Source organism: Suillus discolor (genome assembly GCF_016758755.1).
Source record: "Suillus discolor strain FC423 chromosome Unknown F5147scaffold_9, whole genome shotgun sequence".
Lineage (NCBI taxonomy): Eukaryota > Fungi > Basidiomycota > Agaricomycetes > Boletales > Suillaceae > Suillus > Suillus discolor.
In genome coordinates, this window is record NW_024541256.1 from 796,440 (window position 1) to 820,096 (window position 23,657).

At 49.1% G+C, this 23,657-nt stretch overlaps 9 protein-coding genes across 9 annotated transcripts; 1 reads left to right on the top strand and 8 right to left on the bottom strand.

Annotated features, from left to right (window-relative positions):
• Nucleotides 1–137: 137 nt before the first annotated feature.
• F5147DRAFT_677900 (uncharacterized protein) lies at nt 138–2,268 on the top strand. Its single transcript, XM_041436170.1, has 2 exons — nt 138–470; nt 525–2,268. The coding sequence occupies exons 1-2, from the start codon at nt 255–257 to the stop codon at nt 2,061–2,063; spliced, it is 1,755 nt and encodes a 584-aa protein (XP_041296728.1). The 5' UTR covers nt 138–254; the 3' UTR covers nt 2,064–2,268.
• Nucleotides 2,269–2,356: 88 nt separating this feature from the next.
• On the bottom strand, nt 2,357–6,202 carry F5147DRAFT_677903 (uncharacterized protein). The gene is made up of 12 exons (XM_041436171.1): nt 5,624–6,202; nt 5,541–5,567; nt 5,424–5,486; nt 5,143–5,364; nt 5,017–5,082; nt 4,903–4,971; nt 4,541–4,854; nt 4,371–4,479; nt 3,439–4,313; nt 3,236–3,386; nt 2,821–3,179; nt 2,357–2,763 (listed from the first exon to the last, which is right to left on the bottom strand). Exons 1-12 carry the CDS (start codon nt 6,087–6,089, stop codon nt 2,560–2,562), a joined length of 2,925 nt encoding a protein of 974 aa, XP_041296729.1. The 5' UTR covers nt 6,090–6,202; the 3' UTR covers nt 2,357–2,559.
• Nucleotides 6,203–6,969: 767 nt separating this feature from the next.
• On the bottom strand, nt 6,970–11,278 carry F5147DRAFT_432333 (uncharacterized protein). The gene is made up of 6 exons (XM_041429824.1): nt 10,201–11,278; nt 8,153–10,154; nt 7,981–8,105; nt 7,293–7,929; nt 7,089–7,239; nt 6,970–7,034 (listed from the first exon to the last, which is right to left on the bottom strand). Exons 1-5 carry the CDS (start codon nt 11,131–11,133, stop codon nt 7,178–7,180), a joined length of 3,759 nt encoding a protein of 1,252 aa, XP_041296730.1. The 5' UTR covers nt 11,134–11,278; the 3' UTR covers nt 6,970–7,034; nt 7,089–7,177.
• Nucleotides 11,279–11,449: 171 nt separating this feature from the next.
• F5147DRAFT_677921 (uncharacterized protein) lies at nt 11,450–14,919 on the bottom strand. The gene is made up of 10 exons (XM_041436172.1): nt 14,475–14,919; nt 14,330–14,413; nt 14,004–14,281; nt 13,450–13,890; nt 13,258–13,398; nt 12,835–13,206; nt 12,511–12,772; nt 12,364–12,460; nt 12,162–12,312; nt 11,450–12,106 (listed from the first exon to the last, which is right to left on the bottom strand). Exons 1-10 carry the CDS (start codon nt 14,716–14,718, stop codon nt 11,522–11,524), a joined length of 2,655 nt encoding a protein of 884 aa, XP_041296731.1. The 5' UTR covers nt 14,719–14,919; the 3' UTR covers nt 11,450–11,521.
• A 65-nt stretch (nt 14,920–14,984) lies between these two features.
• F5147DRAFT_677927 (uncharacterized protein) lies at nt 14,985–16,236 on the bottom strand. Its single transcript, XM_041436173.1, has 3 exons — nt 15,637–16,236; nt 15,364–15,585; nt 14,985–15,310 (listed from the first exon to the last, which is right to left on the bottom strand). The coding sequence occupies exons 1-3, from the start codon at nt 15,830–15,832 to the stop codon at nt 15,057–15,059; spliced, it is 672 nt and encodes a 223-aa protein (XP_041296732.1). The 5' UTR covers nt 15,833–16,236; the 3' UTR covers nt 14,985–15,056.
• Nucleotides 16,237–16,550: 314 nt separating this feature from the next.
• F5147DRAFT_834568 (uncharacterized protein) lies at nt 16,551–20,017 on the bottom strand (the record flags this gene model as incomplete). The annotated part of the gene is made up of 10 exons (XM_041443918.1): nt 16,551–16,988; nt 17,043–17,119; nt 17,186–17,440; nt 17,499–17,508; nt 17,569–17,880; nt 17,947–18,732; nt 18,793–18,994; nt 19,055–19,275; nt 19,325–19,541; nt 19,875–20,017. The coding sequence occupies 10 exons, from the start codon at nt 20,015–20,017 to the stop codon at nt 16,551–16,553; spliced, it is 2,661 nt and encodes an 886-aa protein (XP_041296733.1).
• A 42-nt stretch (nt 20,018–20,059) lies between these two features.
• F5147DRAFT_770100 (uncharacterized protein) lies at nt 20,060–21,043 on the bottom strand (the record flags this gene model as incomplete). Its single annotated transcript, XM_041441113.1, has 5 exons — nt 20,060–20,107; nt 20,157–20,293; nt 20,350–20,643; nt 20,692–20,802; nt 20,866–21,043. The coding sequence occupies 5 exons, from the start codon at nt 21,041–21,043 to the stop codon at nt 20,060–20,062; spliced, it is 768 nt and encodes a 255-aa protein (XP_041296734.1).
• Nucleotides 21,044–21,070: 27 nt separating this feature from the next.
• Nucleotides 21,071–21,617, bottom strand: F5147DRAFT_770101 (uncharacterized protein; the record flags this gene model as incomplete). Its single annotated transcript, XM_041441114.1, has 2 exons — nt 21,071–21,376; nt 21,522–21,617. 2 exons carry the CDS (start codon nt 21,615–21,617, stop codon nt 21,071–21,073), a joined length of 402 nt encoding a protein of 133 aa, XP_041296735.1.
• A 185-nt stretch (nt 21,618–21,802) lies between these two features.
• Nucleotides 21,803–23,271, bottom strand: F5147DRAFT_432404 (uncharacterized protein). Its single transcript, XM_041429825.1, has 6 exons — nt 23,166–23,271; nt 23,031–23,109; nt 22,868–22,896; nt 22,714–22,812; nt 22,521–22,660; nt 21,803–22,208 (listed from the first exon to the last, which is right to left on the bottom strand). The coding sequence occupies exons 2-6, from the start codon at nt 23,080–23,082 to the stop codon at nt 21,998–22,000; spliced, it is 531 nt and encodes a 176-aa protein (XP_041296736.1). The 5' UTR covers nt 23,083–23,109; nt 23,166–23,271; the 3' UTR covers nt 21,803–21,997.
• Between the last annotated feature and the right edge of the window lie 386 nt (nt 23,272–23,657).

The following is a 23,657-nucleotide window of genomic DNA, read 5'->3' on the forward strand; positions in this document are numbered from 1 at the left end:
GTTGCACTGTAGTTCCGTTTAGCACGAAGCACTTGCCGGCCCGCTGCAGTAATGGGGACTTTCCATCTAAATGCGGTCAAGCGCGCGATCACGTTGCCTTTTTCGTTTACTACGTACAGCAGTCCTTTGTTCGTGTCGTTGAGGACCTGAGGTATGTATCTGGTTACCTCACGCAGACCTTCTCTCAACAAAAACATTCCCTTTAGCTCGCTTATAGCCAACATATTGTGACCAGCGACTATTGATTTGTCGAAATGCATCATGCGCTACTTGTTCCAGACATCTTAGATCACATCTTCGCGTTCATCAAGGCTGATAGTCAGCAAATCAGTCGCCGGACTTTCGCAGCACTCGCCAGAACCTGCAGCGCTCTCAGTGATGCCTCGTTGGATGCTCTCTGGAGTGAGCTACGTAGCCTCTACCCATTGGTGTCGTGCATCTACGATACTAACATGAAGTTGAACGACGAGGCACGTCTCCAACATCCATGTGTTACTCCTCACACTGATCCGCTTATCGAACAGGACACATTAGAAACTAACACTGATGCAGGACCCGATTTAACTGTCTTTAACAAGTACGCATATCGCGTCCACAAAGTAGAGCTTTCTGGATACGAAGGGGGCTGGAGGGCTACAGCTGTCCCTGATGACCTGGGAGTGTTTCACGTTCTTCGAATTCCCACACCACTCCTTCCCAATCTCACCCACCTGGCTTGGACTGATGAACTTAGTCTTGCTCTGCTCTGGCCTCTACTCAATCCACGTTTATTGTCTCTTCGCATTTCAAGCTTTCAGTGGAACCCAAAATCTACCCCATTACTCCTGTCAAAAATACGGGGACTCTGCCCAGAGCTGAATACGTTGGGATTGTTATTCTATTTGTCAGAAGGATATGAAGCTATTGCTGAAAGCTTCTTATCCCGCGTAATCTGCTCATGGAAGAAGCTTGAGGTGCTGGACTACAGCCCTGTGGGTTGCGAATGCATCCTCAACCTTTCTGCATTATCATGTCTCAGAATTCTTCGATTGCGCGTCGACAACATATCTGATCTCAATCTGCCCACAAATTCGCTCTCATTTCCATCGTTGCACACACTCCAATTTCAAGCCAACAGCCTAGCGACTGCTAATTCCATCCTTCAAGCGATGAGGACCTTGCCCAAATCTATAGATATCTTCCTTCCGGTGTATCGATCGGGTGATGTTGGTGTGGACACGGTCGAGCCCATTCTGCAACCCATCAGCCAAAACGTGTCTTGTGGCAACCTTGAAGAATTTCGCCTGAACGTTCCCGCCTTTCTGAGCAGTGGTGCCCTCAACGGCTCTAACGTGCTCCGACCCCTTTTCCTATGCTGCAACCTCCGTGTATTGCGTATAATGATGACGCCGCTGTTCTTACTCGTTGATGATGATCTGCGTGCCATGGCTTCTGCTTGGCCACTATTGGAGGAGCTTGAGTTATTTGACTGTCGCAATCTGTACCCGCCAGTTCCTCCCCAGCCCTTGCCTATCATGGACCTCCCCGGCGACGATGACGACGATGACAATGATCTTCCACCTGTGCCACCACTGCCTGTTGGACTCCCACCTGTACAACCCCTGCCTGTCGGGCTCCCACCTATACCACCCTTTGGTATAATGGGTCCAATGATGTCATTGCACCTAGATGCAACGGCATCGTTTCAAGATTTCAACATGGTTCGTAGCACTCGGACTCCCGAGATCACCTTTCACGGTCTCATTTCGCTTCTGGAGTTGTGCCCCAATCTTCGCTTCTTTAACCTGGCTATCGACGCTACCAAGCTAGATGGATTGCGAAATGATAAACCAGGCGGTGGTGTTTGCAATCGACTGGTCAAATATCCCAGACTTGTTGATTCTCACATCAGCGACCCAGAAGCAGTTGCTCGCATCCTCCTTGACATACTTCCTGAACTTGAGACTATTTGGGGGGAGGGTTCTCCTGGTCCATTTACAGCCATGTTCAGCTCAACACTGCCTCAAGGATGGGACGAAGTTCATAGAAAAATGCTAGATTCTAAAGCAGCACAGAGATTGTGATGAGTAGCCGCCCTCATTATTTCACCATATTAGCCTCTGAGTCATTTTTTGAATGACTGTATGTACTTCTTGACTCATCACATGTAGGCACCTCAGATAACGAGCCAACCGTCCACGGGTACGGTGGCCAACTTCTACACCAGTGGAGGGTTCTGTTTCTTGAGTACAAATGACGTTCCATTTACATAAAATTGGAGATCTGGATGAATGTTACAGCGATACTTTGTGCGATGTGTCTGAATTGGAGCTTTGTTTGTTTGCCGGTTGGTGATCGGAGTTTAAAAACGTCAAAATCCACAAGTTAATCTCTGCAGATAACAAACCGGTGCAGATAAGCACGAATTCGAACTAAGATTACGCATGTACAAGAAAGCAAATGAAAAAATAGAAAGCACGCAAGTTGAACGATTAATTGGGTTTCCCCCATACAATACTAAACCTCTCTATCATACAGAATACCGCCGCAAGGAACAGAACATCCACATCAACATGCGTCTCAAGGCTCATTCATCTCTTTCTCTTGCCGACAGCACGAAAGCCACGCGAACCACATCATAGTACGCAGTTGAAGAACGTCCTCCTTCCACGCCATGGACTGGTTTTGTTCCCGGAATTCGCGTGTTAATTTCTCACAGCGCTCAATATTCTCGGGGCTGACGAAATCGACTGCGACTTTGATACAGTCCGCGAGATTGCATACCTGCATTGCAAATCATGACATGAGCGTCAAAGCACAGCAAAAAGGTACATGACGAACCTGATGAGCGCAACCGGCTGGGATGAATATAGCTTCTCCTGGTCTTTGGTATACCCGATGGCTCTTGATGCCATGTGTATCATATAGCTCTTTCCGTAGCTGAGTATCCAGGTAGAACTGCTGTGAGTGGATCGGGTCGTGCTGATATGAGCCCTTGAACTTCCTCCGAAGGAAAGTACGTAGTTTCTCTGCATCTTGGGCACGGAAGAGGTCCCATGCTGCGCATCCTGGTCTGCCGTCTGGCGTAGTAGACGCGTATGTCATGATATTTACGGCATCAGCCATGTCCATGTGAAGTCTCGTTGACCCCTTGCTGCCTGCCGACTCGAACGACGACATCGCATTGTACATCTTGGGTCCTGCGATAAAGTTCAATGATTAGCCGATCTTCATTCGTGGTCATCGTGACGCTTACCTAAATCAGGTGCAACTGTATTGCTAGGGAAATGTGAGGCAATGTTGAGCGTTCCATCGCGACGAACATAATTGGGCACGGGTACAGCTCGACTGAAATCCTCAAAAAGTTCAGGAAATGCTGTCTTGAAATCTGTTGATGGTGGCCAATCCTAGAGATACGCACTAAGTGTGCGTCAGGAATCACACTCGTAATGAACGCACCTTGAGCTTCCAGCACTCCACCCGCCCTTCATATTTTCCGAACCATGAAAAGAACTCGCCTACCGTCACGCGCTTATTCACATCGCTTTGGCACTCCAAAATGAGGCAGCTTTGAGAGGTGTACTTTTGTACGAAATACTCAGGCGTCCACTGAATCTGGAACTTGGGCAGCAACTCGGTGACCACAAGTGGTTCTCCTTTAGCCCACAATGGACGGAAAATTTCCTCTGTAAGTTGCGAATCTGGGATGGTGGTGGTTGGATGTGAAGGTATGTCACTTGACTGAGTAGAGTTCTGATCAGCGGACGGTGGCACTATGGGGGCTGATAGCGGTGGCTCGGCGACTCGTGAAACAGATGAAGTTGTTGGCACCGATTCAGGATGGAAGACGCCGTCTTGTGATAAGCCGTGTTGGGGAGCAGAGGATATTGATGACTCTGGCGCCGGTGCGGATGCCTCGCCGCCGATCTGTGAATCTGAAACCTGCGCAGAGGATGGAGTGCCCCCGTTTGCCTGTATTTGTTCCACATGCAGTAATGGGTCTATTGGTCCGGCGTCAGGGAGTGCATCATTATCCGGCTCCAGAAGCATAGCTTCCATGTCCTTAATCGCCTGCGCGAGCTCGGCCTTGCAAAAGCGCGACATCGGTGAAAAGTCTTTTGCGTGATGCTCGTTCCGCCGCGTGCAGGACAAGAAAAATGGGTTGCTATGAGCATGTTTTTCTCGGCGGGCTTGGAGAGCAGCAATCTCAGCCTGACCTGCACCAGGTTTATCTTCGGTGAGATCTTTCACTTGTTCAAAACATTCTGCACATGCTTCTCTCCCGCATAATCGGCACATCCAACTGCTGGAGAAAATCGAGGTCATGCATGTATCTGCGATGAAAATATTATTAGGCAAACGCGAAAAATAAAACATCGCGTGACACTGACCACAAGTGGCGCGCACTTCGCTTTCTCGGGTCCTCCGGATGATCTCTGGGTAGTTCAAGTGTTGCAGCTCCTGAAGAAGCGTTGGGAGAAGAGCCTGAGCTATCGTCCTCTAATTACTCAAATGGTTAGACTCGACATTTCGTCAAAGCTCATAACAGATTGTTTCTCACTTTCGTTCGCCGTATATGCGTGGGCGTCAGCGAGACATTCCAGCTCACGGGGAAACTCATGTTTGGTGCATCAGCTCGCTGATTCTCAACGAAGCTGACACCAACAATATTTCTCTGATTGTCTTTCAAGAAAAATCGTATGCCTTGGAATCTGCATGTGTCACCAGCCCAGCGACGCGTGCACGACACACAGCGTGGGAACTGTTCAGATCTATATCGATTTGACATGCACCGAGCAAATTGTAATTCGGGATGCAGCTGAGCTGCAGTGTCGGTGTTCTGTCCATTATCGCCCGTCACCATGCGCATTGGAGCTTTTGAACGTCAAGAACCATTGGATGTCGATGGAAGTGGCGGCTTACCTTCTGCTGTTTTATCATTGCCCTTGTCGGTAGGGGTCGACGCGTAAGAAACAGTCGGCATCAACTGGGCTGAAGGGTAGTTAGCAACCGTAGTTCAACCATGCGTCAACTGACCATTTTGGGCTGCAATCTGTGCAGCTTCGCTGCGCTTCTTAGCGTTATAACCCCGCTTGGATGAACCTTGGGTATATCATCAGCCACCATGCAAAATACCACGAGAGATGGAATGTATATATGTACCGTTTCCCTCTGTAGTCTTGGCTTTCGTTTTTGCCTTCTTAGCCTTCGGTGCTTGGTCGTCTTCAGTCGAAGGACGCTTTTGCGGGGGGAGTGGAGGGGCATGATACAAGAAGATTCCTGCTGGTGGATGCATGGGAGCCATCTCATAAATCGGCTGCCCTGGTAAGGGAGCTGTGAAGCGGGCGGCTATACGAACAGAAGCTCTTTCAGCATGCTGCAAGGCTTAGGATCGGTATAAATTGAGAAAACGAGAACAGGAATGATCAAGAGATGATAGTTACATGAAGCAGGATGTCCTGGTGGTAGTTGCTGAGGGTGGAAGTTTTGCGCGGGATGGAACTGAGCTAAAAGTAAAAGTGAGTGGCGCAGTCATATGAGTCAACAGATAATAAGCTAACTGTTTGGTGGATAGTCGCCCGATAAGGCTGGGGTAGACAAAGGCTTGAATGAGAATCCAGGTGCATCTAGAATGCTTACTTACCTGTTCGCTCGTCTGAATACATTGGGGCGACGATGGGAGATCCATAGGGAGGATTTGACATATCTGCTTGAGATGGCCAAGAATTAGGTGGCATTGCGTAGTTTGCAGGGTCATCCATCCTTGATCTGCCCTGGCGAGGAACCATGTCACCATTAGGTTCGGTATGCATATGATGGTGGGGTGGTAATGGATATGGACGAGCTAAAGGTGGCCCATTGTCAATTCTACGTTTAGGTACAGACGGGTCGTCACTGGGCTCCCAACTTGCAGCTCTGAGATGGAAAGATGCAGCAGAGTCTATTGGCTGATTATAGTTTGGTTGTTGCTGGTGGGGAGGATGTTGGTACTGAGAAACAGCGACAGGCGATGGAAGATGAGTAGCATGGGAGTAGACTGAGGAGTCGGATGATGGATTGAGAAGCTGACTGATAGAAGTCCTCTTGTGGGAGTCGTGCATAGTATTCATCGTTGAAGTGAACGATGAGAAGAAAAATAAGAACTGGGAAAAGAACGAATCCACTTGTAAAAAAGACGGACTTTGGTGTAGAGAAATGAGGTGTTGGGAGACCTCACCCAAATCCTCTCGGCCACGCGGAGTACGAAAGAAACCACCGGTACGGCGAATGCCGCAAATAGGTATGTTTAGGCTGATTTCTCCGTAAAACTTAAAAGGGCCGCGAGAAGCCGAACAAAGAAGGTCAAGAACTGCGCGGGTAGCCTCTCGTTGGTTTACAACTTCAGGCTTCGACATCAAATTTTACGAAAAAAAGTCTGCTGCGTGACATCTTTACCTTGAGTCATCGAACCTACTGATCGTCATTCGCCACGTATAGAAAATTCATCTCATGAGTAACTCTTCCGCGAACCTGAATCACCGCAGTCGGTCCACCGTCCCTGACTACAAACAGCACACCTACTTGACCCACTACATCTTTTACTCTCATCACATTGTAAAAAACCATGTTGCCAAGCACCCCCATTGCACACCTTCACATTAATGGTCAAATTCGGGCATCTTCCGAATCACTCTATTGCCTAATGGTGAGAACATTATTTTTGTCAATCCTTATTTCAGACCAGCAGTGGTATGTTATCAGTCGAAAAGACAATCACCCAATAACCCCATAAAACCCAGAATAAAGCATGCAACACCTAGTGATCAACACGAACGGACAAAAAAATTGACAAGGTAGGTATACGAATCATTAAAAATATTTGCGGAAGAACGCGGCAACCTTCAGATATAATGGTAAGACCATAGGCGCGGCCAGCCTCGCAAAGCTTCCAAAGGTCGCCCAACGCCGTCATTGAGGGGATGTTGGCGCATCTTGGAATTCAGAAGCATTTGTCGACGTTTCACTTGCAGTCGCATAAGACGTTTCCGATGAGCTTTCATGGCATTCCTCCCCGTCTTGTGAAATATATTGAGCCAAATCCAGTGGTATTCCAGGTGGGAACCAAATACCTGTAGGCGTGTGCTCATCCTTGGCAGTCATAGATTCAGATTGGGTGACCGCATCATCCGTGTCATTATTATGAGCGGCTAGAGAATGATTAATGTCGATTTTTCAAATTTGTTTGAACCAGCGCACCAGGGAGTGATGCGGAGTTCTCTCCTGAAATCACCGATCTTAGTGAAAGAAAGGCAGAAATAGAAGATTGAACTCACCAGATTGCTCAAAGGAATCAGAAGATTCAGAAGAAGGCGATGATCCGGGGGAATCATTATCGGGCAAGTCATTTGCCGGTTTCGAGGTTGTCTTGTCCTCTCCTTTCGGTTCCGCGAGTTTAGCAGTAAGCTCAGAACCAGGTGCAACAGGGGGATCGCTTTTCTCCTCTCTGGCTTTTGATGTCGATCTACTCAGAGAACCTATTGGAGTCGTTCGACCTTCGGGAACGTGAAGTCGACGGGCCACAAGTTGCGCTTGAGCCGTTTGTTCAGTCGAGATGGTTTTCACTACCTCCGGCCGCAGGTCAGCCCACATCTGCAAAGCCTTGATCGACCCCCACTCGATAATCTTGTTGTTTAGCCATTCTAAAGACACTGGCTTGGTCAGGAAATCGTTGCATCCCGCCGCAAGCGCTGCCACTCTGTCGCTCTGGAGGGATGAAGCCGTGAGAGCTACGATAATGACAGCGGAACGGTAAGGCGATGCTGAGGCACGAGATTCGGAGAATGCTCCATCTGAAAGTGTATCGGATAGCGGTGTGCCTGGAGTGTAGCCCGAAGAAGCTGTCAAACTCTCCAATCTTCTAATCTCTTTTGTCGCTTGTATGCCGTCCATAACAGGCATTTGAATGTCCATCTGAGATAACATATCAGCTCGATGGAATCGTCCTATGAGGGAATATCATACCAAAATCAAGTGAAAACCACCATTTTGCCACTTTTGCACCGCCTCTTCTCCGTTTTTGGCCACGTCATACTTAATCTTTTTTCTCCTCATGAAGGTTGACAAGATAGTCTGATTGATTGGGTTATCTGGTCCAACCGATTAGCGCGACGTATGATAAGATTGAAGCCCATACCATCAACGATGAGCACGCTAATTGGAGGTATGATGCTTGTGTCAGGTTGACCCTTGCCTACTTTCCCCAACGCAGTGGGGGGCGTCGAAGGTTTTGAATCATGAGTTACTCGCCTTCCCGATCTTCGCGTGAGCACACTGGGTTGGGGATCCGGTATTACTGGAGAACTCGGAGGGGAAGAAACCTTCCTTAGATCAACAGTGCTTGCGTTACGCGATGGGGGAGATAGCGGTGATGAGGGGGTAAGTTCATCTGCCTGAAGGGAAATTGATCCTTTCCCCTTTGCTTTGGGAGTAGTCGAGATGGGGGTAAAACCCTCGATAGGAGATGTTTCTCGCCGAGGGGGTGATGCACTTCCCAATACATTAGAGTGCAAAGACGCAAAGGAGAGCGGCGATTGACCCTGCTTCTTCTGTTCACCGTCCGATAGACGGCGGGAAGAGGGCCCCCGTAGCCGTTCGGAACTGGCTAATAGAAACTGCGGCTTATCCCGATCGACTGCAACACTATTGGGTGATGGTGTGATAGGCTTCGCAGATTTTGCACGCGGTTGGAAGATAATGCCTGTTGGCTGTCCGTCGGGGCTCGAAATGACGAGCCCGGAGGATGGCGTCTGACCAAGCCTTACAGGGCTCTGAGTTTCGGGGAAATATTCCATGTTATCCGCGAGACCGAGGGGTGATGGAGGTGCATGTGAGTGATGTTCACTTGTACTGTCCCTCGTAGATCGCATAGATCGCTCGGAATTGGACCGCGATGAGTTCGATGGACGAGAAGAAGGGGATTTTGGACTTGTCTGAGTTAAATTGAAGAAGGGAGAACTGTGCAAACCAGGGCTGAGTGGCGAGGTAGCAATTGGGGCAAAGAATGGATCGACGATAGGCTTAGTAACAGCAGTGTGTAGCGCAGTAAGGAACCTGCGTGGACCCGCGGGCTTAGGAATAATCATAACTTCGGGTGGACATGCTGGATAGGAGTGGGAAGCAAGATCGCATTGTATGATTTCCTTGACCAGTTTGTAATTGGCTAGGCTGGTGAAGTGAACGACTACTATGGGTGTTTGTTGCGGTAGGGCCTGTGATCCTAAGCCTAGAGTACGGGCTACTTGTGGTGACGACTTTGGGCGATGGTGAGCAGCTAGAGAAGGCCGTTTCCGAGAGTGAAGGCTGAGAGGTATCGGTTGCTCTGCTCTGTACTTGCGCAACCTCTCCCGAAGGACGGAGACATCGTCATCGATCATTACGAATGACAACGACGGAGCTAAGCGTGGAGTGCCGTTCGTGGATGGGGCTCGAGACTCTTGTGATCCGCGCTCTCGAGATGGAGGGGCAGGAGCTTCATTGGCGCCTGGAGTGCCATCGACTTCAGCCTCTGGCGAAATGTGACTGACATCCAACCCCCAAGCGGTGAGATAGCTCGTCAGGTGGTGTGCAAAAGAGCTTGTGGAGCTTGCATACAAGGTGACCTTCTTTCCGCGCAAAGTTTCAGCAAATTGAGCAAGCTCTTCAAGAGACGGCTCTATTCCTAACCGAACCCCACTGAGGAGTACATGAGATTGTTCAGATGTTGCAGAGGATTTGGCAGTAATCGTATCTGCTGAACCACGCTGAAGTTCAAGCTTGACTTCATACGTCCTTCTTGAAGTTATGTCATCAGTGACGTCGGATGAAAGAGACGCGCCGCATCGAAGAAGTAGCCTTCGGAACAACATCGAACCAAAGTTGGGCTCTGGACGCTCTAGAACATCGGAAGGGTTTGTGTTGGTAGGTGTCATGTCGTCCACTGGCACATCCGGCGAATGAAAACGATGATGGATTTCGAATGTGCACTGCAAAGTTTCATCCTCATCTATGGGGACGGGAGAAGAGACACCCCTTGCTGTCGAACTTGGTTTCTCCATAGTAGGTGACATATTTGAGCCCAAATAGCTCGACGAAGCGATACTAAGGCCCAAATCAATTGAGTCACCGCGGCGTGCGGTATTGATGATTTGACGGACGACCTGTAGGTCGTGAGACTAGGACTTCAACTGCAACACGCCCACTCACATGCGTTAGCACATTAGATATTCCACATTCTACCCCCTTGACCGCAATATGCCTCATCCCAACATCGCTATGGAATAAGACCAGATCTACACCAACTTCAGCGGCTCTCCCACTCGATGCATCTCCGACTCCTTGCAGCATCTCCCCAATATCGAAATCCGTGGCTGCAGTGACAGGTGGTCCAGGCAGGGTCAATCGGCGGGCTGTCAAAGTAGAATTGCTGGAATGAGCAGGGTTGAACGTGTCGGCACATAAATCTGGCATATTCGCAGAAATGTAATTGAGGTTCTTCATCGTCGTGAATACAGCAGACATGCAGGCGGTGGGGACTGAGAGAGAGCAAGCTGCAAATTGCTCTTTCGCCGGGTCAAGTATTTGCGTTGGAGAGACCTGTAAAAGGGTCTGAACGACCATCTGAACAGAATCCGCGAGTTCTAACGAGAGTTCGTGGAACCGAGAGGATTCGGCAGTGGCATCTGGGGAGAGAGGTTGACTAGGCACTTCAGGTGAAGTAGACGCGGTCCTGCGGGGATTTTTTAGATGCTCTAGCTGTGATGGCAAAGGCATGGAGGTTGCACGAGAAAGTCGTGGAATAATCGGATTTTCATCGTGATGGTGAGGAGCGAGTTGCTGAGGCCGAAAACGTTGACTCAGCGAACTTTCGAATTCGTCAGAAAGCTCGGCAGGTGATTGCTTTTCTCCCAACGAGCAGAGATCTTTCTCCGAAAAATCAGATTCACCGTCAGATGAACTGAGGACAACTTGGCGCTCTGCAGCTTGTACAAGAGGTGCAAGTACAGGAGGGGGAGGTTCAGCAGACCACGTTACCGCAAACTTGCTCGGGCCAATGGCTTCTGGCGCTATCAGTCCTTCTTCATTGACAAGAACGGATACCGGCAGACGATGAGCAATAATAGGTTTGGCCCCACTCATTGATGATCACGGTGCCGTAGAGTCAGGAGTTGTGCGACAGCACCCGGCTTGTAGTGCAAGTTTCGAACTGGAATGATTGTGCAGAAGGAACACAGAAATAGGTAGTTTACAAAACAAGGGAGTTAATAAGCCAGGGACAGGCAAGGGTCAGGGAGAAATGCTACACAGTGCTACACTGACCGCAACACTCATCCTTTTTGAGCACGACCTGGACCTTTTTGGGCTTTCTAATTTGTTCTACGATCTCTCAATATTATAAGTGTTTGCCACATCCAGTACACGAGTTCTTCCTCGGCGCGCTCTGAGGAAGACGCTTTCCAACATGCGACATAGTCACCAAAATATATTGCGAAGCGTAGAGAAATTATATCACGTATGCATCATCACATCAGTAAGTCAACTCGACATCTCCTTCAGCAACCGAGTCCATGTCGTGGTAGCTGACTTTCTTGCCCCCAGCAGCCCGGGGATCTTCCTTCGCATCGGGTGGCGGAGGTGGCGGTGGACCTGAGCTCGTGGCTCCTCGGCGACCTTTCCTGCCAATATCCGCCGCAGGCTGGCCAAGGTCCATAGTAACTTGTGGCTTAGCGGGAAGTCCAGCATTAGCGGGAATTGTAACCTCTATCGGCTGCTCCAGATTGGGTGCATAGCCGCTAATACGATCACTGAGCCTGCGAGCAGTGGTCGCTTCATCCCTTCGGATAGGTGTAGGAGTAGGAAATAGACCTGGAGGCCCGTATTGATATCCGAAATGATCCCAGTGACCATTGTTTCCATAAGGTGGCGGAGGGAACGCAGCAGGATAAGTAAGATATGGATTCGGCCGGCCAAAGTCCGGGGGCGGGTATACCACCGCGTGTCCTTGAATACCGAATGCTTGGGGAGGTGGCTGGCTGTTCCCGGTAATAGGAGGCGGGTGTGTGAACGGCTGGATTCTATGTGGATCCAGCGCGAAGTTATTGAAGTAAGGGACCTGAAAATCCGGCGACCGTGAGATGCCGAAAGAAGACGAAATTAAACATGCGTACCTCATCGAGCTGTTTCACGAGTTCAGGGTGCTTGTTCGCGACATGCTTCTCGACAAACGAGGTAGCCTTGAAGAGCTTCTGGCAAGTCTTGCACCGGAACCTGCCCTCATCTTCCTGCTTGATGAATTGCTCGACAGCTTTGCTCAGCTCCCTGCAACGAGAATGACATTTCCAATCATCTGAGATCAGAGGAGGCACGCACTCGTCGTAACTTTTGCCACCATATTCACGCGGGTCCAGGTCGTTGCGATTGATCAGTAGCGCAATCTTGCTATCAAACCACTCCAGCCATCTCTCATCTGCTCCACGTAATTAGCCAAACTGACTTTAATAAATGCCGGAAGCTTACCATTGCGCTTCCAATCTCTGTTCTCGGTTGGCTTAGGGGGTAAAGGTGCATCACTTTCTTTCTCATCGTCCCTTTCTTTTTTTTCTTTCTCAGCCTCAGCAGCCTTTACCTCCTCAAGCAGTGACTTGGATAGAGGTTTCCTCACGTGCTGCAAGCACTTACGCTGCAATTCTTCAAGATGATCGGTAACAACAGCGCAGTAGTAGCATGCGTGAAACGCTGCCCGAAGGTAGGCAAGATATAAATCCAGGGAAATAACAGCCTAAAAAAAGCCGAGAACGAAAGTCAGCAATAATGAAATAGGGCGCGTCAGATCCCACATACTTTCTTCGCCTCCACGACTTTTTCATCAACCGCCCCCTGGTCGCGAAGGTCTGCCATAATCTTTTCTATCCTCCGTTCTATAGCCTCAGATCCGGATTCTTTTGGTTCCGGATCGTCCTCATGGTCTGCATGTGCATCACTCATCACAGCATCCACGGGTTTTGCATCTCCGTTCGTTGCCGAGGACTCATGCCCTGCTGGATTAAACTGGCGTAGTGCTAAAGCTTCTTCCTCTAAAATAGAGGCCAAGAGCTTTGCGTTCGCAAGGTCTTTCTCGATGCGGTCTGGCTTACTGGCGACTTCTGGGACATAGCGAATTCTGTTTACAAAGGGCTTAACAGTGTGAGCAACATGAAGCTTGAAGCCTTCGATCTATCGCGTCGTGTTAACGAAAGACACGCGGTACGGAACTAAGATCTTCACCTTTTTATCAGTCAACTCACTCATAACAACCGTCATATCAGCATCGTCACTGAATTTGATCCAGCCAGCGCGATAGTAGTTGCGTTTCTGAAGGGGATCGCCGAGCGCTAGATACATGTATCCTGGCACCTTACAACATGCCTGCAAAGCCCTGATGAGCTCTTATAATCACCATAGAACGACCACACTTACCTCCTCCAGCTTCACACGGCCGATATCAGGCGGAATAGTCCGAATCATGACCTGATTGCCTTCCGGAGCGACAGCAATCTCTTCGCCGCGATTATTGCGCTTGTTGTCATTTACATTTTTCCCGTTGGCCTCAGCGCGGCTGGGCTCTTGTTCACCAGCATCGTCCTCAGCGTCGAGGTTGAACTGCATGTCATCATCGCCACCAGTTTTCGCATCCTCACCAGCCTCGACTGTCTCCTTAACGGGAGAAGTTGTGTCTGTTTCAGGCTCGCTCAAGTCAGGATCAAACTTGCCCGACTCGAGGTCTAGCAGAAACGTGTTTAATCGCCCTCTCCAACCTTCCTTTCGAACACGACGGCGTAGAGCAATGAACTCCGGAGCTGGGTCATACTTCTCTGCAAACCATGGGGATTTCCTATGGTGATCAAACATGGTCTGCAACTACATACATAACAAAGGACGTTCAGCTGCTGCTTCACAAAACTCATGACGGCAAAGGACACAATATGCCACGCAGTACACACAGTACGCTTGAGAGATTGACGACGACTAACCTGAGTTGCGACGAAATCCTTCTTATATTTCTCCCAACGAGAACGAATGCCGTTTCGAGGCTTGGAACCATCGCCAGCTTCTTGTTCTGCTGCCTTGTCGGCGGCATCCTCATCAGAAGCTTGTTGAGGGAAAGCATATCTAAACCATTCGGCATATTGCTTCAGGGTTGCTGGGTGATCGAGTGTACGCGGGTCTGCGGGTGCCCTGCGAGGAGGATATGGGGGCGCAAATTGAGCTCTTGGGGGAGACCTGTAGCTATATACCCGCGAATGCGCATCTAAATTGAGGTCAGAAATGAGAAAATGATTTAACGCAGCCGAAACACCATAATCATCGCCATAACGCGGGCGTGGGTCATATCGCTCTCTTTCCCTGTCGTAAGGTGAAACGGACCTGCGACGTTTTCTGCCTATATAAATTGGACTAGTCAATGTACTGTCATGAGATGAAGTACAAAGAAATTTTCATACTGTCGTCCGGTGGCGGACTGCGGCTTCTGCGACGAGTGTGGTCATATGCGATTCTATCTCGCTCATACTCGACCCATGCTCTCTCTCTATCCCTTTCATGTGGATCCCAGCCACCTCCACCTCTGTGCTGGTCCGGAGGATACCCAGCGTCTGGATATGGTGGTCGAGGATGACCACCACGAGGAGGGGAGCGAGAACGCGAACGACGAGGCGGAGGGTAAGCAGGAGCAGGCCAGGAAGACATTATAATATCTTTAGAAGTAAGAACTGAGAGAGAAATCAGAGACGATATTCCACGGCAAGGATGGAGGTTTGAGGAGAGAGCCGAGCATGATGTAGAAGGACAGACAGACCTCTTGGATCGCGAGACTGTGAGTTTTTGAGACCAACCGTGCAGTTGACCAACTCAAACCTTTGTCAACAATGTCGCGATGCAAGTCGTTGCTTCCGTCAACCATGTTCTCTTCCTTTCCCCATTCACGCGCCGATTAAATTTTATCCCGTGCCGCCGGCTGGCCCGTGCACTAATTGAACACGTTGAACAATTAACGTTAACGTTAGAGTGATGATAAAACTCTTAAACTAAAATATGCTACCAAGTACACTATCAAGCTGGGTATCATTCGTGTGTTTCAATCGTTTTCGAGGCTCCTCTTCTTTACTACTTTCAGCTGGGCGCTTAAGCTCAACTGGCCCCAAACCCTTTTCCTTTCTTTTCTCATTACGCTTGTCCAATACTCGTGCAAGTTCTACATTTTTGAGGTAATCGCGTTGTTCCGTCTTCGACTGCGCAAGCTCGACGCGCAGTTTAGCAGTATGAATAGCAGCTTCATGTGCTGAGGTTGCAATGAGTGTCCCGCGTGTTCATGGATGAAGTGAAAACACGCACCTATTTGCTCAGTCAACATGTTCCATTTAAATTTTGGGAGATATTTCATAGTCCACACATCATCTCGCCAACGAGTACCCTTCTTGCCGCCGATCGGCTGCGCGTTTAGCATCTCAGCTACAGATCTTGCGACCTTTTTATCTTTGAACTCCACCCAGCCTTCAGTGAAATGCGGCTTTTTGGTGGACGTATACTTTCGGCGGAGGTATGCACGTTTAGCGTCTGGACAAAAATCCAATTAGTGTGTAATAACATGGTGAAGAGCAGACGCACCTTCTTGTTGGAGATAAACCCTCTCCACTTCACCATGGGCACTCATTAAATGTCGTACTTTTGCAGGACGCATACCAGGAGGTATTCGTGAGATGTAGATTACGCCAGTGCGAGCTTGCGCAGCATTGAATGTTGCCAGCGCCTCAGGCGTCAAAGGCTGGACTACCTTCGGACCAGCGAACCCCTCAGGTTCCATCTATTAAGTAAGGGATGACTGTGGGGGAAGGGTTTCGCTGGCTCGCGTGGTTTGCGCGCTTACTAGGGACTTCGTATGCTGGAGTGACAAACGAGCCCGCAGTTGATTACATAACCTATTGTTTTCGCGGGCGTGAAAAAACCCATACTGAGAGGTGACAATGCGAGTTTGGGGAGGGGGTTCGGTCATGTTAATACGGCTGTACTGATGCGCGTGTCTCGGCGTCTGCTGAGTGTCGAAAGCTCTGGATTTGATTTAAAATGTTTTTCGGTGAGATGTTTTCTGCGAGTCGTGCAAGCGGCATATACTATAGTACGTGTTCCGAGTCACGTGACCTCAGAATTTCGAGCGGAAACACAGTCTAGACTGGGCAGCTGCGCCATGGGAAGGGGAGGATTACAAACGGTCCAAACGGTCTGACCGTTTTTGCAACTCCGCCAGACCGTTTGGACCTTTTCCTAAGCACGTGACTTTTGTCGTCACGTGACACGTTGGAGTTTTGCCCTAAGACGAACGTTTTGCCTCTAAGACGAAGGTATTCAGCTCAAAGGACGAGACTGGGACGCGCAGATTTTCGAGCAATAGACAGTACCATTCGTAGCGCGAAGACCTTGCGATGATTGTGATTGAAAAAAGTAAACTATTAGGTGCGTAAACGATCTGTAAGAAGACAAAGGCATGAAATGAATTAAAATGCAAACACCAATCTTGAACGAAACTACGGCTGCTGCAGGAAATTGATCCTCAACCACTGCTTGTCGTTGTGGACAATGATGCAATCACGAGGGGTCGATGGGTCCACGATGAAGTCTGTAAACAGCCAGAAAAGCACTGCACCATCCTCGTGGATCTCAGTGCGTGAGACAAGCAGCTTCACGAAGGCCTCCGTTTCAAGCAAGTCCATCTCTCCCGGTCCCTGCAAGGAAACATACTCATAGACATGCTGAACAGCCAACAAAAATGCGTGCGGATGGAATGTGCGGCCTTTGGAGAACAGACCTTGAGGCTGAGGCCAGGGAGGGAGATCTTCACCGCTGTTCTTTGACACCTGCTTGATGCCATCAGCACAGTAGCCCCGCTTGTGGTTGAGTGGCAAGTTTTCGGGGCCAGGGTACATGATCGTTTGGCAGCGTGAGCATGTCTGCGCCTTTCGGGGCTAAACCGCGAAAATTTCAGCATGAAACTTGGTGTTGAACTTGAGTGAACTGACCTTTTTCCCTCGCTCCTGCTTGACAAGAGGTACAACAGAACAATGGTGGCGCCAAAATGTCTCATTGTTCCTCTTTGCTGTGTGTTCATAATCCAGATGTCAGAAAATACAGAGTGATGCAAGAGAAATATCGATAAACTCACAGGTATATTCATCTCTGATGATGCGGTTCATCAGTTTGGGCTCGATGTCACCCAGCGCACGTAGGAGGGCTTGTGGGTTCTTCTGAATGACCGACCGGCCAGCTGTCTGTGTGAGACGACGGTTGTACTCCTCTGTTGCCAGCACCCAGCGCTTCGAAGTCATTTGATATGACAGCCATTTGAACTCGGCCCGCATGTCCATAAACAGGTAGAACTCGTCTGAATTTTGAAGGGTCAGTGAGTGAGGATCAATACCTGTAGCAATGGAGAATAAGTGCTGAGACCAGGGTAATTGTGTTGTTGATGCCAGCACTGGGGCAATCCTGTGAGAATTCGGGAGGAAGTTTTCGCGTGTAACGTTGGTCGGGTGTGATTGCACATACCTCTGCAGTAGCCCCAGGAATCACTGGGTGATCGCTGGTGACTGCTGGGTGACCCCCAGTAATGGCGTTGCTGATGCCAGCGCTGGGGGATAATGGTGTTGCTGATGCCAGTGCTGGGGCAATCCTGTGAGAATTAGGGAGGAAGTTTTCGCGTGTAACATTGGTCGGGTGTGATGGGATGGGACATACCTCTGCAGTAGCACCAGGAATCACTGGGCGATCCTCCAAGAATTTGGGAGGAAGTTTTCGTGTGTAATGTTGGTCAGGTGTGATTGAGTTGTTGATGCCAGTGCTGGTGACTGCTGGATGACCCTGTGAGAATTTGGGAGGAAGTTTTCGTGAGTATCATTGATCAAGGATGGTGGTATGACAACATACCTCTGTGACAGGCCTGTGGAGCTCTCTGGGTCGCATTACAATGCGACCAGAAGAAAAGTAGCCATTGAGTGTCTTGGTGCCAGCTGAAACCAAAGTCCGTGGTCGTTTTGAAGTATTGCCGCTGTCCAACTCATCATTGGCGTCAAAGGAGACACAAGAGACCTTGCGTTTGGTTGGAGAGGCAGGTATGACTTTGGTAGCATGTGGCAGCAGCAGCTGTGTAGCAGGTTGGTCAAGGAGCGCCGGATCAATCTGCCAGTCTTCGATCATGATGCTGCGGCTGGCTTCGGTCGCAAAATCTATAGTCCCACCAGTAAAGCTATCTGTGCAAACTTCAAAGTTATGTGTGAGTGTGAGTTCGGCGTCTGCAGTCTCTTCCTTGACGAGCAAACCACCAAATGTAGTTGTATTATCTGACGCTACAAGTCCAAAGGTCTCGCTGGAGTCCACATCTGGGAGTTCTGGTAGAGGAAGCAGCCGTGTGTCCTTCTCACGCAGTCCGTTGTAGAGTCTTGCAATGTGGTTAGAGAGCTGGATGTGATGGGAGCCGTGAGTGAATTTGACAAAGGGCGTCATTTGACGCCTACTGGAAGCGACCCTAATGTTTCGACGGAGGACAAAGTCGTGACCAAGCGCAGACAGCATCACGATCCCACTCGGTTGGGCACGCTGCAACGAGTTCCAGCCCTTGTGGGTGCCCTCAATGGGGCTGCCATCAGACCGGATGTCTTGATCTGAGCGCTCAAGACACCCTTTTTGGACGTGTTTAAGTTGTTCTTGATGTACCTAGCAGGATATGACACTGTGAGACTCCATTTCCACTGCTAATGAAGCAGGCAGACTTACCTTCTGAGCCGCTGCTGACCACACACCTTTTTCAGCCCATTTGTCAAACACTGCAACAAGGCGCCGCTCTTGTTCACCACAATCCCAGTACTCTGCTCCACATCCATGTTCTGCGTGTTTCTTGAGGATCGCACCCAAAATATCGGCAGCGATGGCACTATGGAATGGGCTCTTGCTGGTGTTCAAGATTGCAGCAATGTATCTTCGTTTGGTGAGGGTTCCTGTTAGTGAGAGCAGTATAGCTCATGCTGAAGTTACATACCTTGCACTAAAATGCCAGACATCCAGCTTAGCCTCTGTCTCAGGCATGGCAGAAGCCACCGCGCCATGTATGTGGCAGCAGTTGTTGGTGACCATCATCTTTGGTTGCGGGAGGTTGAGGACATCATGGCGCCGCTTGAGGCCACGCAGTAGCTCCGTGATCTCGGCATTCGCGCGTGTCTGACAGAAACACTTGCAAACAGGGCGTTGAAGGTGAGGAATCTTGACTATAGGTGAAACGCTAAAGCTAACGGGGGTTCTACAGTAAGACCAGGATATGAGAATACGACTCGACCCAAAGGACAGCTACTGAGAGAAGTTCCTCTTTAATGTAATGGAGGGAGTCTTCGTCAACTAGACGGGTGGTAACAGGCGCGCGAAGGCGCGAGAAGATAATGCGCACATAGGCGCGAGTAAGTGATGCGAAGGCACGTGAAGGGCGCGCGCGAGCGAAAGATGCGAGGGGCGCGCGCGTATGCGGAAGCGTGCTTTTGAGTGATGGGGGAGAGTGTTCAAGTATAGCAGATGCGCAAGCGATGGTAGAATAGTGAAGTATAATCGGATTTCAAGTACTAAGGTGCACTATACAATTTGCAGTATACTCAGATAAGGGAGAAGGGAAGGAAGTAAGTTAAAAGGAACTTTCCCTCTATTTAAGAAGGGAGATTATGCTATGTGGCGCGCTTCCGAGCGTGGTACCGAACCGAGTAACCATATCAACTCTAAATATATTCTAAAGCCTATGATAGACTTTCTGTATGTAAGCGCGGAGATCGGACCGAAGGTACGTCAATTCAGTGAAAGGGATAAGAATAACGTACCAGTAAATCAGCGAGGACATAGGACAGACAGACGGACAAGGGTACAACGGCCTAAGGGGAGGCGCACGAGTGCGCGTGAAAGGCGCGAGTGCGTGTAAGGCGCGTGAACGAGGCGCGTACGTAGGGCGCGTGCGTGAGAGCATGTATGACTGATCCTTCGGATAAGAGCTGGAACGTGTAGGGAATTATGTGGGTAATAGGGCCGTATATTCTGCATTGAGAGGCGCGAGTCTCTACAGCGTATCAGCGTCAACTTTTTCAAAGTCAGATGGAAGTACTCACCCAAGCAATGATCTCGTTGCTTTCATTCAGCACAGTGAGTATCCCGCCCTTGATCTCCCTTGTCTTTTGCCCATCCTTGTTTGTGAGTGTGGCCTTGTTTGATGCTTTGAAAGTGTTGTCGAGAGAACTGCATATTGCTGACAAACAAATGGTGAGTGCGTAAGTCTATTTGTGTATTTGGTCTTGTACTTACCAGATAGTGACTTCAAATACAGCGCACTCTCATCCTGCCTGGTGCGAGTCAAAAAATCAACGAAGACCTCGGTTATTATTTCATTTGGGATCGACTTGTTATCGTAGCCGAGCTGGTCATCTGGTTCTGAGAACGCTTGAAGCCCAGATCCTGCGGTCATGCTACCAGTGGCGCCATGGTTAAAGTAATGTCCGAGTCCAAGCGTGCGTGAGTTTGAGCTGTTTGAAGATTCGTAAGTGCTGACTGCTTCAAGATATTCCAGCATTTGGCGCTTATATTCGAATAGATGCAGCTCTATAAGTGCGTTGAGCTGCTGCATCGATGACGTAGCACGATACTTACGTTGGATGCGTTCTTCAAGACCTGCAGATGTCGAAGATGGCCGTAACTCGACGAGCAGGTCGAACAAGTCCTGTGTCAATGCACACCAGTAGAAAAAGATCAGTATGCCCCCTGCCGAGGTCTGAATACATCAGATCAACTGACACAGGTCTTCTGCCGGTGCACAAGACTCACGCGGTATTCTCCAGTGCTCCCAGGACTTCCAATACATGGCACTGGTCGTCGTGAAGCAATAGCCCTCGATGCTTGAGTTCACCAAGTCCAAATGGTGAGTGGTGCTGTTTCTGGTTTTCGGCTTCGACTTTGATGTCTCCTTGCAGCGGTTGCACCGCAGTTGTGCACCGAGAGCCATCTCTTCACAGAGTATACCATGGAGTTCTCAAGGTCCTTTGCTCATCCATCCCTCCCAAGTCGTGTCCTTGTCAGACCCGCATCTCAGACACCGTGCAAGCTGTGGGTAGTAGAACGGGTGCACAATATTGAGTGGCGTGAGGTACTGTATTGTCGGATCAATGGCTCCACCACCTGACCACTTCTGGATGTGCAGGTAGGATGGAGGCATAAACCAAGGCCCAAGCAACGGTATGTTGACTCCCAGCTTGTTGGTCTTGCCTTTCTTTGACCGTCTTCTCGTCTTCTCCCACAGGAACTGGACGTACTCGACAATCTCAGATTCCCACTGTAGCTGAAACTGCGGACGTGAGTTGTTCATATGGCTGTGTGCCTCATTCCATGTGCTGATATGTTTTTCTACCTTTTTTTTTGGTTAGTCGAAGGAGGTACCGAGTGCGCGCACTTCAAGCCGTTCAAGAGAATAAACTCACACTAACCCTCCAATTCTTCTCGAAGGTGTTTTTCTCGAGAGGAGAGATGGCTGTCGAGTTCTTGAGAAGAGTAAGGATTGTTTTCAGTTCGAAGACCGACATGAGTGCAATGTGTGTACTTGGGTGGCGGGGATGGAATGACAACGTGTTTTAGGGGTCGGGATTCTTTTATCTTAACTACTTCAACCACCACACTGCCAATATTCAAATTTGTGTTAACTGCCGCACTGAATCACCATTTGATTTATTTTCTAATTGGTGGGTTGAGAACATTTAATTTTCCTAGCTATCGTCCATTCAGGGAAGCAAATTCAAGCTAATGAGAGCTAGTACACAGTAATATACTCAATGACCCCACACTTGCATACTTCCTCGAAAACGGGTGCTGGCGCTGGCCAGACAAGCAAGATCGAAGATACCGAGAAAGCTGTCACCATCAACAGCAGCTTGGAGGCCAACACCAGGATTCCTCACATAGACCCTCAAATCCACACTGTGGATATCGCACAGTTCACGCAGTTCAGCTTCGAAGAGAAAGTGGTGAGACTTGCAAACCGCTCAGGCTTCCAGCCAGGCATGATCCGAGACATGTACAAACACACGAGCACCTTCAAGCAGGCAGAAAACATTACCAAGGCCATGCGGGTCGCCGCTGTGAAGTGCGCCGCATCAAAAATCCGAAGGCGGGTGACACTGTATGGTGATGGTGAGTATGGTGACAGTGAGGACGGAGATGGAGAGGAGGAAGAGGAAGAGGAGGAGGAAGAAGAAGAAAACAAAAACGACGGGGACAAGAATGAGGACAAGGATGTCAAAGACGAGGACGAGTGAAATATATAGAAAGAGTAAGTAAATGTGAGTTAGAATTCGATCGAGAGTAAGTAGACATTTGTGTGTGAGTTATTGTATGGGTGATGTAAAAAAGAATTCGATTGATATAAGAAAGAGGTACGGTAGGTATATAAGAAAGGGTAGAGTAGGTAGACGAGTGAGAGAATAACGCACCATTGAACAATGCACCATGGTTGAGTGCGAGCGGATGTGTGAGGTGAGTGCGAGCGGTGAGAGGGATGTGCGAGCGGATGTGGGAGTGGTGAGTGGTAGGACGACAAGGACGACGGTCCAGAGCTGGTAGGACAACAGTCCTAAGGAAGATAAGATGAATGTTAGTATCCAGTACAAGAATAGTATAGCCTACCACGATGTTTAGAGGTGGCATTGAGCGAGAGGGACGTGCGAGCGGATGTGGGAGTGGTGAGTGGTAGGACAACGGTCCAGAGCTGGTAGGATGACAGTCCTAAGGAAGGTAAGATGATGTTAGTAGCGTCCAGTACAAGAATAGTATAGCCTACCACGATGTTTAGAGGTGGCATTGACGCAACTGAGCATCAGGCAACTGGAAACCAGGTTAGATTGACTGTAATAAAATAAGATTTGATACGTGTTTCTCACCGGTTAAAATTAAACGGGTGAAGAGTTAAATTAGATGGGCTAAGATAGGACCAAGTCACGTACCACTTTGAATTCCGTTTGGAACTTTGTGATGATCAGTGCAAGCAGTGGGCATTCAAACGTTCAACGTTCAATATATCAACTGTGCCGGTATTATTTGAACACCTTAATTTAATTCTTGTTGGGACTTTGTCTCACCTACTATGTATTCGATCGTCTTGACCGAAAGCCAGACCGAAAGCCAGTGGAAATACAGCAAACTCGGCGAACTGAAAGTACTGAAAGTACCGCCAGAGGCTTCCCCCTGGGATGGTTTTCCGACTTCCGAAGGCCGACCCCTTCCAATTTCCTCGGCTCGCCTCCCCTTCCCATGACCAATTTTTCGAAATTTCCCACCCTCATTGCAATAGCCGGTGATTGAGATAAGTCTTGAATTGGACATTACAATACACGTGACCTAATTGCAATACAGCTCAAAGTTTTGCAAATGCGACGTAGATATGATAATATTTTAATAATATTGATATAGACTTCACAATTTGAGTCAGTTCCAATGCAAGCATGGCCTATTTTATGTAATATAACAGTGTGAAAACGCAATTGATTGCAAATCGATTGAAATCGCACTGCCACAGCTGATCGATCTTGTTCTGAGCCGCCAACATGCAACAAATACTATCCACACCATAA